This window comes from Oncorhynchus nerka, linkage group LG25 (assembly GCF_034236695.1).
Source record: "Oncorhynchus nerka isolate Pitt River linkage group LG25, Oner_Uvic_2.0, whole genome shotgun sequence".
Classification (NCBI taxonomy): Eukaryota; Metazoa; Chordata; class Actinopteri; order Salmoniformes; family Salmonidae; genus Oncorhynchus; species Oncorhynchus nerka.
The window spans coordinates 21321156-21340417 of NC_088420.1; the positions used below are offsets into that span (position 1 = coordinate 21321156).

At 43.0% G+C, this 19262-nt stretch overlaps 1 protein-coding gene across 4 annotated transcripts in view; it reads left to right on the forward strand.

The window, feature by feature from the left end:
* LOC115109188 (BOS complex subunit ncln) overlaps positions 1 to 19262 on the forward strand; it is a 31403-nt gene that overhangs the window by 2172 nt on the left and 9969 nt on the right. For all 4 annotated transcript variants that reach the window (XM_029633846.2, XM_029633848.2, XM_029633849.2 and 1 more), the window contains exons 4-6: positions 1958 to 2052; positions 7249 to 7329; positions 17816 to 17919. In XM_029633846.2, coding sequence (XP_029489706.1) covers positions 1958 to 2052; positions 7249 to 7329; positions 17816 to 17919 — 280 coding nt within the window. The remainder of the gene's footprint in view (positions 1 to 1957; positions 2053 to 7248; positions 7330 to 17815; positions 17920 to 19262) is intronic.

Sequence of the window (19262 nt, forward strand, 5' to 3'; positions counted from 1 at the left end):
AAAGAATTGGTTTTGGGGGTGACTAGAGAGATATACCTGCTGGAGCGTGGTTTAAATTGTGTTTCAATTGTGTAAAGCAGGGTTATTCAACTTGAAGCCCACGGGCCAGATCTGGCCCATTTGTCATCTCAAAATGTCCCTTTGATCAATTCTGAACATAAAAAAAAGAAAAGAATTGTTTAAAAAATCCCTTCAAAAATCTGATATTTAGTGCCAAAAGGAGCCCTTGTTCAATATTTTCCAATGGGAGAATCTGTTTTCCTTTAGTCCCGCCCATTAAGTGCTGTCAATCAATATCATCCAACATACCAGTTACAGCCAATCAGAGCTGCTAAGGGGTACAGGGTGTTTCTGCCCACCTATCGGCTCTTTCACCGCAGATGACATCACTACACTGCCTGATACAGCAGAGCGTGCTTTGTGGTGAGTTAAAAAAATACCATGGACTCGCTTCTGGCTATCATAAATCAAATCAAATGTATTTATATAGCCCTTCGTACATCAGCTGATATCTCAAAGTGCTGTACAGAAACCCAGCCTAAAACCCCAAACAGCAAGCAATGCAGGTGTAGAAGCACGGTGGCTAGGAAAAACTCCCTAGAAAGGCCAAAACCTAGGAAGAAACCTAGAGAGGAACCAGGCTATGTTGGGTGGCCAGTCCTCTTCTGGCTGTGCCGGGTGGAGATTATAACAGAACATGGCCAAGATGTTCAAATGTTCATAAATGACCAGCATGGTCGAATAATAATAAGGCAGAACAGTTGAAACTGGAGCAGCAGCACAGTCAGGTGGACTGGGGACAGCAAGGAGTCATCATGTCAGGTAGTCCTGGGGCACGGTCCTGGGGCTCAGGTCCTCCGAGAGAGAGAAAGAAAGAGAGAATTAGAGAGAGCATATGTGGGGTGGCCAGTCCTCTTCTGGCTGTGCCGGGTGGAGATTATAACAGAACATGGCCAAGATGTTCAAATGTTCATAAATGACCAGCATGGTCGAATAATAGTAAGGCAGAACAGTTAAACTTTATCCGATCGACATACAGCCGCAACATGGCTCGTTTTGTAGGCTGCTGAGCATCATCTACCACAATGATATTCGTTGGCTAAGCAAGGGTAATAATGCTATCTCTTGAGAGAGAGCAGCCTATGTGAGCATAGGGAGGAAATAGTTGCTTTTCTCCACGATTGCAACCACAAGAAAGCCAACGCATATCGAGCGAAAATGCTTGATAAGGAGTTTGTGTCAGATGTTTGTTTTTCAATCAATTGAATGGACTTAATTTGGGACTACAGGGGATGGACAAAGCAGTTGTTGACATGATTAAAAAATATTTTCAAAATAAATGTATTTTCTCCTCTGATTTGAGCCCAAACTAAACGCTCCATCTGCCTACACTGCAACTATATTCAATAATCATCAGTACAGATCACTCCCACAAGTTTTTAGATAAACTGAAATCTTACAGAGGTAGTGCAGTTTGTTATAGGGACCCGTTCTCTACTAATGCTGTGGGAGCAAGAGACTTCTCTGCAAAAACTAGTTAAGTGAGATATACCATGTATAAAAGGTTCCTTATGTGTAAATGAAAACAAAAGATGAGGCTATGTAAAACGGACAGAAAAGACAGAAAAGTACAAATGTATGTGATGCAGGTCAACTGTTAAGTACAAATATGTTCCATTATAAAATAAATAATTTTGCTCATCTTAAACCACTTAACATATACTTTTAGCGACATTTAATTTTAATAAAAGGGCTTCATAGGATTATAATTGTGTTTGCATTGTTTTTTTCTACCTGTTTTAGCAAGAGTAATCCCATGTAGAAAATGTATTTTTCACATCTGCCCCCCCCCCATAAGAATATAGTTGAATAGCCCTGGTGTAAACCATGTTAAATATAATTATTTCTAGTGAATTTCTTTTTAGCGCTTTAATGCATTTTCCTCATGTCTTTTCAGTGCTGATACACACAGCCACGGCCAATGGCTTTCAGATGGTGACGAGTGGGGCTCAGAGCAAGGCAGTGAGTGACTGGGCCATCACCAGTCTAGAGGTGAGAATCCTTATGGTTAAACCACTGTTCTGTAGCTGTTTAATGATTATGTAGCATTGTGACATTTAATCCAAGTTTCTGTTAATTGGTGATATTTTAAAATATAGACAGGTTAAGTTAAATTAAATAGTATTTGTCTCATGCTTTGTAAACAACAGGTGTAGACTAACAGTGAAATGCTTACTTACAGGTCAAAACAGAATGAATTGTATACATCTCTTAAAATAGTGACACAAGGAATAAATACACAGTGAATAACAATAACGAGTAAAAAATAACATGTATTATATACAGGGAGTACCAGTACTGAGTCTGTGCAGGGGTACGAGGTAATTGAGGTAGCTATGTACTTATAGGTAGGGGTAAAGTGACTAGGCTACAGTATAGATAATAGACCGTAGCAGCAGCGTATGTGGTGAGTGTGAAAGTTTGTGTGGAGTCAGTATGCATGTGTGGGCGTGTTATGTGTGTGTGGGTGTATGTAGCGTGTGTGGGTAGAGTCCAGTGTGTGCATTTTCAGTCCAGGAGAGTTAGTGCAAAAAAAGGCTAAATGCAGGTAGTCCGGGTAGCCATTTGATTAGCTATTTAGCAGTCTTATGGCTTGGGGATAGAACCTGTTCAGGGTCCTGTTGGTTCTAGACTTGGTCCACTGGTACCGCTTGCTGTGCGGTAGCAGAGAGAACAGTCTATAGCTTGGGTGGCTGGAGGCTTTTACATTTTTTGGGGCCTTCCTCTAACACTGCTTGGAATAGAGATCCTGGATGGCAGGACGCTGTACTCATCACCCTCTGTAGCGCCTTGCAGTTGCTGTACCAAGCCGTGATTTTGCTGTAGGAATTTTTGAGGATCTGAGGCCTCATGCCACATCTTTTTAGCCTCCTGAGGGGGAAGAGGCGTTGTCGTGCAATCTTCACAACTGTGTGGGTGTGTGTGAACCATGTTAATTCCTTAGTGATGTGGACACCGTGGAACTCGAAGCTCTCGACCCGCTCAACTACAGCCCCATCGATGTGAATGAGGTCGTGCTCGCCCCCTCTGTTTCCTGTAGTCCACGATCAGCTCCTTTGTTTTGCTGACGTTGAGGGAGAGATTGTTGTCTTGGCACCCCACTGCCAGGTCTCTGACCACCTCCCTATAAGGCTGCCTTGTTGTCGGTGATCAGTCCTACCGCCGTTGTGTCGTCAACAAACTCGATGATGATGATGTTGGAGTCGTGCGCGGCCACGCAGTCGTGGGTGATCAGGGTGTACAGGAGTGTGGAGTGCAATAGAGATTGTGTCGTCTGTGGATCTTTTGGAGCGGTATGCAAATTGGAGTGGGTCCAGGGTGCCTGGGATAATGGTTTCAGCTCAACTGAGGTTCTTGACACCATGTCTTGTTATGAGGTGTTTTGAATGTCACGTCTATGCTAATATGGAAACAATGACCAGACTTTCAAAGCATTTCATGGCTATAGATGTGAGTTCTACGGGGCCATAGTCATTTAGGCAAGTTACCTTGGCGTTCTTGGGCGCAATGACTAAGTTGGTCTGCTTGAAACAAGTTGATATTACAGACCGGCTTAGGGATAGGTTGAAAAATGTCAGTGAAGACACTTTCCAGCTTGTCAGCACATGCTCTGAGTATGTGTCCTGGATAAGTGTCGATGCACTTATTAATGAAGCCGGTGACTGATGTGATGATCTCTTCAGAGTTATTGGATGAATCTCAAAACAAATTCCAGTTTGTGCTAGCGAAACAGTCCTGTAGCTTAGCATCTGCTTCATCAAACCACTTCCTGTTTGAATTTTTGTTTGTAACCAGGGGGATAAAGTTTTGGTATAATTTGCCTTGTATGCGTTTCTGTGTGGAGTAAAGGAGATCTAGAGTTTTGTCGCCTCTAGTTTTTTCAGTTTCAGCACTAAAATCACAAACCATGAGAAACGCTGGCTCTGGATGTGCATTTTTGTTGTTAGCTCATGGCCCTATACATTTTGTTGAGTCGGTCTTAGTGCCAGCATCGGTTAGTGGTGGTAAATAGACAGCTACGAAAAATATAGATGAGCATACTATTTATTTATTTACCAAGAGTTATCATAGGTTAGCTGACAACTTCACCAAAATGATGCGCATGCTTCAAATAGGCAGAAGGCTGTGTGTTGTTGTGATTCTAGGTGGCCAGATAGCTAGCAACAATGACAAACTACCATGTGGTGAATCTTAAGTGGCACGTTTCAGCTTGTTTGATCTTTTTCTTGATACCATGTCTTGTTTTGAGGTGTTTTGACTGTCACGTCTATGCTAATATGGCAAACATTGACCAACTGTAACAATGGATTTGAGAGACAAGTGCTTATTGTGCAACTTTATTTGTTTTCAATAAACATTGGCAAATAAATAGTGTACATGTTATCAACAATCTAAGCCAACCCCATCTGTTTTGCCACATACTTGCTCAAGCATCCAGTTTTGTTGCTAAACAACCAACCTGTCTATTAGGCTACCAGTAGACCAGTACTCTAATTAGCACACTGCCTTACACTTTGGGTGTAAAGGTATTAATAAGCAGATAACTTGTTCGTTTTCATAACCTTACGTAAGTCTATAGTACATTCGGAAAGTATTCAGACCCCTTGACTTTTTCCTCATGTTGTTACGTTACAGCCTTATTCTAAAATTTATAAAATGTCTTCATCTACACACACTACCCCATGATGACAAAGCAAAAACAGGTTTTTAGAAACTTTTGCAAATGTATTCAAAATAAAAACATCACATTTACATAAGTATTCAGACCATTTACTAAGTACTGTTAGGTTCTTATTTTTCAGAGTAAATAACTCACGGACACTTGAGAAGCTTAACCAAGTTTAGTTCTCCCTAAAGGGCCGACACCGCTGTATTCAGACAAAACGTGTTCCTGTTTCTGGAAGCACTTTGGACACTCCTCCTTCTCTCCAATCCTTACATCTTATGGTTCCACAGGAAGAGCGTAACCGGATACTAAACCCTTATTACTCCCTTCAGGGGATCTGACCTGACCTCCTGACCTCAACCCCTCCTTCGCCTAAGCCACATATGTCCTCCTGTATCACCTATCGCACTCCTGTGACTCCCAGCACATTTCACAGCCACTCTGTCTTTCTACAGAGAACCATTAACTTCTGACATAAAACCCAGTCTCTCTCACTCCTTTATATACTGCTTCGGATCTATCATGTCTTTAGTGTCTCAATGTTCAAGGTTTACCCTAAATCTAACAGTACTTTGTTGAAGCACTTTTGTCAGTGATTACAGTCTCAAGTCCTCTCAGCTCTCGGGTTGGATGGGGAGCGTCGCTGCACAGCTTTTTTCAGGTCTCTCCAGAGAGATTTGATCGGGTTCAAGTCCGGACTCTGGCTGAGCCATTCAGAGACTTGTCCCGAAGCCTCTCCTGGGTTGTCTTGGCTGTGTGCTTAGGGTCATTGTCCTGTTGGAAGGTGAACCTTCGCCCCAGCCTGAGGTCCTGAGCACTCTGGAACAGATTTTCATCAAAGATCTCTCTGTACATTGCTCCGTTCATCTTTCCCTCGATCCTGACTAGTCTCCCAGTTCCTGCTACTGAAAAACATCCCCACAGCATGATGCAGCCACCACCATGCTTCACCGTAGGGAAGGTGCAGTTTGGCAAACACCAAGCAGGCTGTCATGTGCCTTTTACTGAGGAGTGGGTTCCGTCTGGCCACTCTACCATGATTGGTGGAGTGCTGGAGAGATGGGAGAACCTTCCAGACGGACAACCATCTCCAAAGAGGAACTCTGGAGCTCTGTCAGAGTGACCATCGGTTTCTTGGTCACCTCCCTGACCAAGACCCTTCTACCCCCGATTGCTCAGTTTGGCCGGATGGCCATCTCTAGGAAGAATCTTGGTGGTTCCAAACTTCTTCCATTTAGGAATGATGGAGGCCACTGTGTTCTTGGGGACCTTCAATACTGCAGAAATGTTTTGGTACCATTCCCAGATCTGTGCCTTGACACAATCCTGTCTCGGAGCACTACGGACATTTCCTTCGACCTCACGGCTTGGTTTTTGCTCTGACTTGCACTGTCACCTGTGGGATCTTATATAGACAGGTGTGTGTCTTTCCAAATCATATATCAAATCAATTGAATTAACCACAGATGGACTCCAATCAAGTAGTAGAAACATCTCAAGGAAGATCAATGGAAACAGGATGCACCTGAGCTCAATTTCGGGTCTCATAGCAAAGAGTCTGAATACTTATGTAAATGAGGTATTTTTGTTTTTAATACAGTGCAAACATTTCTAAAAAATCTGTATTCACTTTGGCAATATTGGGTATTGTGTGTAGATTAGATTTTTTTTAACACTTATTTAACACATTTTAGAATAAGGCTGTTACGCAACAACATGTGGAAAACGGGAAGGGGTCTGAATACTTTCCGTATGCACCGTATGATATTCTAGATAAGAAAGTGTTTGTGTGTGTGCATGTGTGTTTTAAACTAAGCTAGGTGTCAAACCCAGGGGAATAATGGGCTTAGCCATGCAGTAGGGGATCAGGAGACTCCTGACTCTGAGATGGATCAAGTGTTCAGCTCTAAATTAAGACAGTCCATTCAGGAAGTAAACTAAAGTTACAATTCAATAGAAAATTACATTTTATTTTTCATGTCTTCTCAATAAACTGAAAAGTAGAAGAAATGTATTTGAAAAGTTTTTATATTTCTGAATGTTAAATTCAAATCCCTTCCTGAATACGTTAAATTCAAATTGAGCCCAGCCTTAATGCATACGGCCACTACCAGTCAATGGCCTTGTTTCACATACAGTACCAGTCAAAAGTTTGGACACCTACTCATTCAAAGGTTTTTCTTTACTACATGATTCCATGTGTTATTTCATAGTTTTGATGTCTTCATTATTATTCTACAATGTACAAATAAAGGAAAAACCCTTGAATGAGTAGGTTTGTCCAAACTTTTGACTGGCACTGTATAATGGTTTTTAGTTGAAGTCATTGTGAGAGGCCTCCCGTGCCTGACTTCATTGATATGTCTTATGTTTCGACATACCCTTAGGTACTTTCTTTACTTTCATACAAGATGACAGCGAATGTACTAGTGTGTTTTGAGATGTTTTAGGACTGATATATAAAATGTAAATCCTAATATAATATACTGTTGTCTAATCATTGTAGCCCCATCCTCTCCTAGGGGCGACTGGCTGGAACTGGAGGAGAGGACCTGCCCACCATCGTCCTGGTGGCTCACTATGACTCTTTTGGTGTGGCTCCGGTACGCCCAGCTCTCCCTTCATGCACCTCAATATACTCGTTATTACAGTGCCTTCATAAAGTATTCATACCCCTGGACTTATTCCAAATTTTGTTAGCCTGAATTCAAAATGGATTTATCTTATTTTCTTCTCACCTATCTATACACAATCCCCTATAATGACAAAGTGAAAATATGGTTTTAGACATTTTTGCAAATGTTTTCAAAATGAAATACAGAAATATCATATTTATATATGTTTTCACGCCACTTAGTCAATACTTTGTAGAATCACCTCTGATTCTTTCTGAATAAGTCCAAGGGCTTTCCACACCTTGATTGTGCAACATTTGCCCGTTTATACTTTTCAAAGTTCTTTAAGCTCTGTCAAATTGTTTGTTGATCATTGCTAGACAACCTTTTCAGGTCTTCCCATTATATTTCAAGTAGATTTAACTCAAAACTGTAACTCTGCCACTCAGGAACATTCCCTGTCTTCTTGGTACCAACTCCAGTATGGATTTGGCCTTGTGTTTTGGGTTATTGTCCTGCTGAAAGGTGTATTCATCTCCCAGTGTCTGGTGGAAAGCAGACTGAACCTGGGTTTCCTTTAGGATTTTACCTGCGCTTAGCTCCATTCTGTTTTATCCTGGAAAACTTCCCTGTCCTTAACGATTACAAGCATACCCATAACATGATGCAGCCACCGCTATGCTTGAAAATATGGAGTGTGGTATTCACTAATTTGTTGTATTGGATCTTCCCCAAACAACACTTTGTATTCAGCACAAAAGCCTTTTTTTTTTGCAGTAATACTTTAATGCTTTGTTTCAAACAGGATGCATGTTTTAGATTTTTTAAATTCTGTACAGGCTTCCTTGTTTTCACTCTGTCAATTAGGTTAGTATTGTGGAGTAACTACAATATTGTTGATCCATCCTCAGTTTTCTCCTATCAAAGCCATTAAACTCTGTAACTGTTTTAAAGTCACCATTGGCCTCAAGGTTGGCCATTGGCTATAAGATGGCGCCGAACAGGATGACTGACGTTTTACATGCTCCTAACCTACTGTTGCATTTTTTCAAACTTTTTTTTTTTTAAATCTTATTTTGTACATAATGTTGCTGCTACTGTCTCTTATCACCAAAAATAACTTCTGGACATCAGTACAGCGATTACTCACCACGAACTGGAAGAAACTTTTTCCTTTAACGAGTCCGACGAGAAGGATATACTGCTTTCCCCGGAACAGGCCCAAATCCCCGTCATTTGCGTGAAGAAAAGACAGAGGAAAAGGGGGCGCAGGTCGGGCTGCCTTCTGAAAATCCTTAGACGAGTGAGTAAACTCCCACTGCCATCCGTTCTACTGGCTAACATGCAATCATTGGAATATAAAATTGATGACCTACGATTATCCCACCAACGGGACATTAAAAACTGTAATATCTTATATTTCACTGAGTCGTGGCTGAAGGACGACACGGATAATATAGAGCTGGCGGGATTTTACATACACCGGCAGAACAGAGAAGCTACGTCTGGTAAGACGAGGGGTGGTGGTGTGTGTCTATTTGTCAATAACAGCTGGTGTGCAACGTCTAATATTAAAGAAGTCTCAAGGTATTGCTCGCCTGAGGTAGAGTACCTTATAATAAGCTGTAGATCACACTATCTACCAAGATAATTCTCATCTTTATTATTCAAGGCCGTCTATTTACCACCACATACCGATGCTGGCACTAAGACCGCACTCAACCAACTCTACAAGGCCATAAGCAAACAAGATAATGCTCATCCAGAAACGGCGCTCCTAGTGGCCGAGGACTTGAATGCAGGCAAACTTAAATCAGTTTTACCAAATTTTTACCAGCATGTCACATGTGCAACCAGAGGGGAAAAAACTCTAGACCACCTTTACTCCACACACAGAGATGCATAAAAAGCTCTCCCCCACCCTCCATTTGGCAAATCTGACCATAGTTATATCCTCCTGCTTCTATCTTCCTGATTCCTGCAAAAACTAAAGCAGGAAGTACCAGTGACTCGCTCAATACGGAAGTGGTCAGATGACGCAGATGCTACGCTACAAGACTGTTTTGCTAGCACAGACTGGAATATATTCTGGGATTCATCCAATGGCATTGAGGAGTATACACCTCAGTCATCGGCTTCATCAATAAATGCATTGCCGACGTCTTCCCCACAGTGACCGTACGTACATATCCCAACCAGAAGCCATGGATTACAGGCAACATCCGTCATTGAGCTAAAGCTGCCGCTTTCAAGGAGCGGGACACTCATTAAGTTTGCTGACGACACATCAGTGTAAGGCCTAATCACCGACAACAGAGAACTGGCAGTGTGGTGCCAGGACAACAACCTCTCCCTCAATGTGTGCAAGACAAAGGAGCTGATAGTGGACTACAGGGAAAGGCCCCGATTAACATCGGCGGGGCTGTAGTGGAGTGGGTCGAGAGTTTCAAGTTCCTTGGTGTCCACATCACCAACGAACTATCATGGTCCAAAGACGGTCATGAAGAGGGCACAACAAAACCTTTTCTCCCTCAGGAAAAGATTTGGCATGGGTCGCCAGATCCTCAAAGTTCTACAGCTGCACCATCGAGAGCATCTTGATCGGTTGCATCACCACCTGGTGTGGCAATTGCTCAGCATCTGACACTACATCACTGGGGGGCAAGCTTCCTGCTATTCAGGACCAATATAATAGGCCGTGTCAGAGGAAAGCCCATAAAATTGGCAGACTCCCCAGTCACCCAAGTCATAGACTGTTTTCTCTGCTACCGCATGGCACCGTAGCGCCAAGTCTAGGACCAAAAGGCTCCTTAACAGCTTCTACCCCAAGCCATAAGACTGCTGAACAATTAATCAAATGGCCATCGGACTATTTACATTGACACCCCCCCTCCCTCCCCCTCTATTTGTTTTGTACACTGTTGCTACTCGCTGTTTAATATCTGCATAGCCACTTCACCCCTACCTACATGTACAAATTACCTCAACTAACCTTTACCCCCGCACACTGACTCGGTACCGGTACCCCCTATATATAGCCTCGTTATTTAGTATTTTTTATAATTTTTTACTTCAGTTTATTTGATAAATATTTTCTTAACTCTTCTTGAACTGCACTGTTGGTTAAGGGCTTGTAAGTAAGTAAGCATTTTACGGTAAGGTTGTATTCGGCGCATGTGACAAATCAAGTTTGATTTGATGGTGAAATCCCTGAGCGGTTCCCTTTCTCTTCGGCAACTGAGTTAGGAAGGCCACCTGTATCTTTGTTGTGACTGGGTTTATTGATACACACTCCACATTTTAAGAACTTCACCATGCTCAAAGGGATATTCAATGTCTGCTTTTTAAAAAATCCATCAACCAATAGGTGACCACCTTTGCGAGGCATTGGAAAACTTCCTTGGTCGTGGTGGTTAAATCTGTGTTTGAAATTAGTTTCTCGACTGAGGGACCTTAATGATCTGTATGTGTGGGGTACAGAGATACAGTTTTAGTCGGAAGTTTACATACACTTAGGTTGGAGTCATTAAAACTCGTTTTTCAACCACTCCACAAATTTCTTGTTAACAAACTATAGTTTTGGCAAGTCGGTTAGGACATTTTTTTTTTTTTTCACCTTTATTTAACCAGGTAAGCAAGTTGAGAACAAGTTCTCATTTACAATTGCGACCTGGCCAAGATAAAGCAAAGCAGTTCGACACATACAACGACACAGAGTTACACATGGAGTAAAACAAACATACAGTCAATAATACAGTAAAAAAAACAAGTCTATATACAATGTGAGCAAATTAGGTGGGAAGGGAGGTAAAGGCAAAAAAGGCCATGGTGGCAAAGTAAATACAATATAGCAAGTAAAACACTGGAATGGTAGTTTTGCAATGGAAGAATGTGCAAAGTAGAAATAAAAAAGAAAGACCAAAGAAAGAATTGGTTTTGGGGGTGACTAGAGAGATATACCTGCTGGAGCGTGTGCTACAGGTGGGAGATGCTATGGTGACCAGCGAGCTGAGATAAGGGGGGACTTTACCTAGCAGGGTCTTGTAGATGACATGGAGCCAGTGGGTTTGGCGACGAGTATGAAGCGAGGGCCAGCCAACGAGAGCGTACAGGTCGCAATGGTGGGTAGTATATGGGGCTTTGGTGACAAATCCGGATTGCACTGTGATAGACTGCATCCAATTTGTTGAGTAGGGTATTGGAGGCTATTTTGTAAATGACATCGCCAAAGTCGAGGATTGGTAGGATGGTCAATTTTACAAGGGTATGTTTGGCAGCATGAGTGAAGGATGCTTTGTTGCGAAATAGGAAGCCAATTCTAGATTTAACTTTGGATTGGAGATGTTTGATATGGGTCTGGAAGGAGAGTTTACAGTCTAACCAGACACCTAAGTATTTGTAGTTGTCCACGTATTCTAAGTCAGAGCCGTCCAGAGTAGTGATGTTGGACAGGCGGGTAGGTGCAGGTAGCGATCGGTTGAAGAGCATGCATTTAGTTTTACTTGTATTTAAGAGCAATTGGAGGCCACGGAAGGAGAGTTGTATGGCATTGAAGCTTGCCTGGAGGGTTGTTAACACAGTGTCCAAAGAAGGGCCGGAAGTATACAGAATGGTGTCGTCTGCGTAGAGGTGGATCAGAGACTCACCAGCAGCAAGAGCGACCTCATTGATGTATACAGAGAAGAGAGTCGGTCCAAGAATTGAACCCTGTGGCACCCCCATAGAGACTGCCAGAGGTCCGGACAGCAGACCCTCCGATTTGACACACTGAACTCTATCAGAGAAGTAGTTGGTGAACCAGGCGAGGCAATCATTTGAGAAACCAAGGCTGTCGAGTCTGCCGATGAGGATGTGGTGGTTGACAGAGTCGAAAGCCTTGGCCAGATCAATGAATACGGCTGCACAGTAATGTTTCTTATCGATGGCGGTTAAGCTATCGTTTAGGACCTTGAGCGTGGCTGAGGTGCACCCATGACCAGCTCTGAAACCAGATTGCATAGCAGAGAAGGTATGGTGAGATTCGAAATGGTCGGTAATCTGTTTGTTGACTTGGCTTTCGAAGACCTTAGAAAGGCATGGTAGGATAGATATAGGTCTGTAGCAGTTTGGGTCAAGAGTGTCCCCCCTTTGAAGAGGGGGATGACCGCAGCTGCTTTCCAATCTTTGGGAATCTCAGATGACACGAAAGAGAGGTTGAACAGGCTAGTAATAGGGGTGGCAACAATTTCGGCAGATAATTTTAGAAAGAAAGGGTCCAGATTGTCTAGCCCGGCTGATTTGTAGGGGTCCAGATTTTCAGCTCTTTCAGAACTTCAGCTGAATGGATTTGGGAGAAGGAGAAATGGGGAAGGCTTGGGCGAGTTGCTGTTGGGGGTGCAGTGCTGTTGACCGGGTAGGAGTTGCCAGGTGGAAAGCATGGCCAGCCGTAGAAAAATGCTTATTGAAATTCTCAATTATGGTGGATTTATCAGTGGTGACAGTGTTTCCTATCTTCAGTGCAGTGGGCAGCTGGGAGGAGGTGTTCTTATTCTCCATGGACTTTACAGTGTCCCAGAACTTTTTAGAGTTAGTGTTGCAGGAAGCAAATTTCTGCTTGAAAAAGCTAGCCTTGGCTTTTCTAACTGCCTGTGTATAACGGTTTCTAGCTTCCCTGAACAGCTGCATATCACGGGGCTGTTCGATGCTAATGCAGAACGCCATAGGATGTTTTTGTGTTGGTTAAGGGCAGTCAGGTCTGGGGAGAACCAAGGGCTATATCTGTTCCTGGTTCTAATTTTCTTGAATGGGGCATGTTTATTTAAGATTGTTAGGAAGGCATTTAAAAAAATATCCAGGCATCCTCTACTGACGGGATGAGATCAATATCCTTCCAGGACACCCCGGCCAGGTCGATTAGAAAGGCCTGCTCGCTGAAGTGTTTCAGGGAGCGTTTTACAGTGATGAGTGGAGGTCGTTTGACCGCTGACCCATTACGGATGCAGGCAATGAGGCAGTGATCGCTGAGATCTTGGTTGAAGACAGCAGAGGTGTATTTAGAGGGGAAGTTGGTTAGGATGATATCTATGAGGGTGCCCGTGTTTAAGGCTTTGGGGGTACCTGGTAGGTTCATTGATAATTTGTGTGAGATTGAGGGCATCAAGTTTAGATTGTAGGATGGCTGGGGTGTTAAGCATGTTCCAGTTTAGGTCGCCTAGCAGCACGAGCTCTGAAGATAGATGGGGGCAATCAGTTCACATATGGTGTCCAGAGCACAGCTGGGGGCAGAGGGTGGTCTATAGCAGGCGGCAACGGTGAGAGACTTGTTTTTAGAGAGGTGGATTTTTAAAAGTAGAAGTTCAAATTGTTTGGGTACAGACCTGGATAGTAGGACAGAACTCTGCAGGCTATCTTTGCAGTAGATTGCAACACCGCCCCTTTGGCAGTTCTATCTTGTCTGAAAATGTTGTAGTTTGGAATTAAAATTTCTGAATTTTTGGTGGTCTTCCTAAGCCAGGATTCAGACACAGCTAGAACATCCGGGTTGGCAGAGTGTGCTAAAGCAGTGAAAGAACAAACTTAGGGAGGAGGCTTCTAATGTTAACATGCATGAAACCAAGGCTATTACGGTTACAGAAGTCATCAAAAGAGAGCGCCTGGGGAATAGGAGTGGAGCTAGGCACTGCAGGGCCTGGATTCACCTCTACATCGCCAGAGGAACATAGGAGGAGAAGAATAAGGGTACGGCTAAAAGCAATAAGAATTGGTCGTCTGGAACAGAGAGTAAAAGGAGGTTTCTGGGGGCGATAAAATAGCATCAAGGTATAATGTACAGACAAAGGTATGGTAGGATGTGAATACAGTGGAGGTAAACCTAGGTATTGAGTGATGAAGAGAGAGATATTGTCTCTAGAAACATCATTGAAACCAGGAGATGTCATTGCATGTGTGGGTGGTGGAACTAATAAGTTGGATAAGGTATAGTGAGCAGGACTAGAGGCTCTACAGTGAAATAAGCCAATAAACACTAACCAGAACAGCAATGGACAAGACATATTGACATTAAGGAGAGGCATCCTTAGTCGAGTGATCAAAAGGGTCCAGGGAGTGGAGAGGTTGGTTTGGGGTCACGGCGATTTAGACAGCTAGCCAGGACATCGGTAGCAAGCTAGCATAGGATGGAGGTCTGTTGTTAGCCACCTCTTGCGTTCCGTCAGTAGATTAGTGGAGTTCCGTGTTGTAGAGGGGATTAGTCCAAATCACACAACAACAAAAAAATAAAAACAATAGATATAGTTATAGAGGCCCAAGAAGAAACATAATAATAATAAAAATAAATAAATTGTCCGATTGTCTATTCTGAGAGCAGCCGGTAAGACAGCTAACGGTTAGCAGGCCGCAGATGGGCATTCAGGTAACGTCGCGACGGAGGAGCCAGCCGGATCTCCTTCGGGTAGATAACGTCGGCAGTCCAGTTGTGAAGGCCCGGTGGGGCTCCGCGTAGGCAGTAAAACGGGTCCGGATAGGTGACTGCAGCCCAGGAGTGATTGACGGAGCTCAGGAGTGATTGACGGAGCTGGCTAGCTCCCGGAGTAATTGATGTTTGCTCCGGAATCGACGAAAGCAGATAGACACACGGATAGCAGCCAGCTAGCTGTGAGATCCGGGAGTGAATGTCCAGAGAGCAGTTGAAATCCAGGGACATGGAGAGAAAAATCGGTCCGGTATGTTCCGTTCCGAGCCGCGCTGCGCCGTACAAAACTGGCGATAGATTTTCGAGTTAAAGGATAGCTGATGCCCACAAACCGTGGTTAGCTGAATACTAACGAGTTGCCAGTAAAGAAGCTAACTAGCTTCTGATTAGCTTCTGGCTAGCTCCTGGCTAGCTTCTTGGAGTTTCTGGCTAGCTTCTTGGAGGATTGCAGATTTGAGGTAAATAATACGTATTTATACATATCAATTGGTGAGGCAGGTTGCAGGAGAGTGTATTGAAGATGAGTTGATGGAAAATAAAAATAAAATGTATGTGAAAAAAGTTGTAAATATATATATATACACGACACGACAAGACGAGGACAAAAGACGTCTGAACTGCTATGCCATCTCGGGCAGAATCTACTTCGCTCATGACATCTAAACATCTACTTCGCTCATGACACAAGGCATTTTTCCAAAATTTGTTTACAGACTAAATTATTTCACTTATAATTCACTGTATCACAATTCCAGTGGGTCAGAAGTTTACAAACACTAAGTTGACTGTGCCTTTAAACAGCTTGGGAAATTCCATAAAATGATAGGCTAATTGACATCATTTGAGTCAATTGGAGGTGTACCTGTGGATGTATTTCAAGGCCTACCTTCAAACTCAGTGCCTCTTTGCTTGACATCAGAAGAAATCAGCCAAGACCTCTGAAAAAAGTTTGACCTCCACAAGTCTGGTTCATCCTTGGGAGCAATTTCCAAACACCTGAAGGTACCACGTTCATCTGTACAAACAATAGTACGCAAGTATTATTATTATTTGAATCTGTTATTTTACCAGGTAAATTGACTGAGAACACGTTCTCATTTGCAGCAACGACCTGGGGAATAGTTACAGGGGAGAGGAGGGGGATGAATGAGCCAATTGTAAACTGGGGATTATTAGGTGACTGATGGTTTGAGGGCCAGATTGGGAATTTAGCCAGGACACCGGGGTTAACACCCCTACTCTTACGATAAGTGCCATGGGATCTTTAATGACCTCAGAGAGTCAGGACACCTGTTTCACTTCCCATCTGAAAGACAGCACCCTACACAGGGCAGTATCCCCAATCACTGCCCTCGGGCATTGGGATATTTTTTTAGACCAGAGGAAAGAGGGCCTCCTACTGGCCCTCCAACACCACTTCCAGCAGCATCTGGTCTCCCATCCAGGAACTGACCAGGACCAACCCTGCTTAGCTTCAGAAGCAAGCCAGCAGTGGTATGCAGGGTGGTATGCTGCTGGCTAAGTATAAACACCATGGGACCACGCAGACATTTGCAACTGGACATGGGGACAATGATTGTACTTTTTGGTGAAATGTCCTCTGGTCTGATGAAACAAAAATAGAACTGTTTGGCTATAATGACCATCGTTATGTTTGGAGGAAAAAGAGGGAGGCTTGCAAGCCAAATAACACCATCCCAACCGTGAAGCCCGGGGGTGGCAGCATCATGTTGTGGGGGTGCTTTGCTGCAGGAGGGACTGGTACACTTCACCAAATAGGTGGCATCATGAGGAGGAAAATTATGTGCATATATTGACACAACATCTCAAGACATCAGTCAGGAAGTTACAGCTTGATCGCAAATGGGTCTTCCAAATGGACAATGACCCCAAGCATACTTCCAAAGTTGTGGCAAAATGGCTTAAGGACAACAAAGTCCAGGTATTGGAGTGGCCATCACAAAGCCCTGACCTCAGTCCTATAGAACATTTGTGGGCAGAACTGAAAAAGCTTGCAAAGAGGCCTACAACCCTGACTGTTACACCAGCTTTGACAGGAGGAATGGGCCAAAATGTACTACTTATTGTGGGATACTTGTGGAAGGCTACCCAAAACGTTTGACCCAAGTTAAACAATGTAAAGGCAATGCTACCAAATACTAATTGAGTGTATGTAAACTTCTGACCCACTGGGAATGTGCTGAAAGAAAATAAAAGCTGAAATAAATAATTCTCTGACATTTCACATTCTTAAAATAAAGTGGTGATCCTAACTGACCTAAGACAGGGAATTTTTACTAGGTTTAAATGTCAGGAATTGTGAAAAACCTAGTTTAAATGTATTTGGCTAAGGTGTATGTAAACTTCCGACTTCAACTGTAAGTAATCCAAAAATCATGTTCAACACTGTTATTGCACACACTGAGTCCATGCAACTTATTATGTGACTTGCTAAGCAAATCTTTCCTCAATTCATTTAGCATTGCCATAGCAAAGGGATTGAATGCTTATTGACTCAAGACATCTCTGCTTTTCATTTTTATTAATTTAACATTTCTAAAAACATCATTCCACTTTGATATTATGGGGTATTGTGTGTAGGCCAGTAACAAAACATCTCCATGTAGTCCATTTCAAATTCAGGCTGTAACATAACAAAATATGATTCTTTCCACAGAACAAAGGGACAGGATGTAGTTTTATTACCCAACCCTAGCAGAGTGGTTGACCAATTAGAATTCCTTGCAATAGAACTGGGCCAATAGTCAAATAACAAGTATCCTATTTCAGGCTCAATGTATAGACAAATTCCTCTCATGTCTCTGACCCATTACTCATTAATTCCCTATTACGGAAAAAACACTATTTCCATTGATCGTTAGTACTCTATTGACTTTTAGTCCTCTTGACCTTTTAGTCTTCTGCGTTGTGTATTAATCTTAAAATATTCTTATAGTAGTCCACTAGAAGTGAAGATGCGAAGTAAATGTGTTCTCTGTATGATTGTGGTGTTGTCCTGTCCAGTGGCTGTCCTATGGAGCAGACTCTAATGGCAGTGGGGTGTCTATGCTGCTGGAGTTAGCCAGGCTCTTCTCCAGACTCTACACCTACAAGAGGACACACGCTGGGTGAGCAACACACATCCCCAGCCCTCTGAGAAATCTGGCTTCTTACAAGGTTATAACCATCCACACCTTTCCTTCCGGCATCTAGGCACCCACAGCCGAGGAAAATGTGTAAAACATACAAATGTAAGAATAAACCTCTTACAATATTCAGAAGATGGAGACCTTGTGTTTAAAATGCTTTTCAGTAGTATGTGTAATAATAAAGTAGAACAGATGTGGTTCTTGTCGATTTCTAGAAGAAGTGTACTCTAAACACCCAGGAGTGAGAGCAGTTTGTGCTGAGGAACCAGATCTCCAGATGGCGCTGGAAGAGATGGCTTCCGTTTTTACCGGCTCCTAACCAATTGTGCTATTGTCTGTGTGTTTTCGTGTTTTTTGTAACTTATTTTGTACATAATGTTTCTGCCATTGTCTCTTATGACTAAAAAGAGCTTCTGGATATCAGGACAGCGATTTACTCACCTCGTACTGGATGAAGATTTTTTCTTTAATGAGTCGGACGTGAAGGATTTACTTCAGACACCCAACAAGGCCAAAATCCCTGTCATTCACATGAAGAAGAGACGGTGATATCGGGGACGTAGGTCGGGGTGCCTTGTAAGCATCCACCGGCGAGTGAGTAATCCGCCTCTACCATCAGTCCTATTAGCCAACATGCATACATTGGATAATAAAATGGATGAGCTCCGATCAAGACTATCCTACCAACTGGACATTCAACTGTAATATCGTATGTTTCACTGAGTCGAGGCTGACAGCTGGCTGGGTTTTCGGTGCATTGGCAAGATAAAACTACTGCCTCCGTCCGGTAAGACATGGGGTGGCGGTCTGTTTCTATTTGTAAATAACAGCTGGTGCATGAAATCTAATATTAAGGAAGTCTTGACGTTTTGCTCATGATCTCATGATAAACTGTAGATCACTGGCATGTTTAACCTGTCCCTGACCGGGTCTGTAATACCAACATGTTTCAAGCAGACCACCATAGTCCCTGTGCCAAAGAACACCAAGGCAACCAGCCTAAATGACTACTGATCTGTAGCACTCACGTGTGTAGCCATGAAGTGCTTTGAAAGGCTGGTCATGGCTCACATCAACACCATTATCCCAGAAACCCTAGACCCGCTCCAATTTGCATACTGTCCCAACAGAACCACAGATGATGCGATCTCTATTGCACTCCACACTGCTCTTTCCCAAATGGAAAAAAGGAACACCTACATTTGAAGTTGGAAGTTTACATACACTTAGGTTGGAGTCATTAAAACTAGTTTTTCAACCACTCCACAAATTTGTGAACAAACTATAGTTTTGGCAAGTCGGCTAGGACATCTACTTTGTGC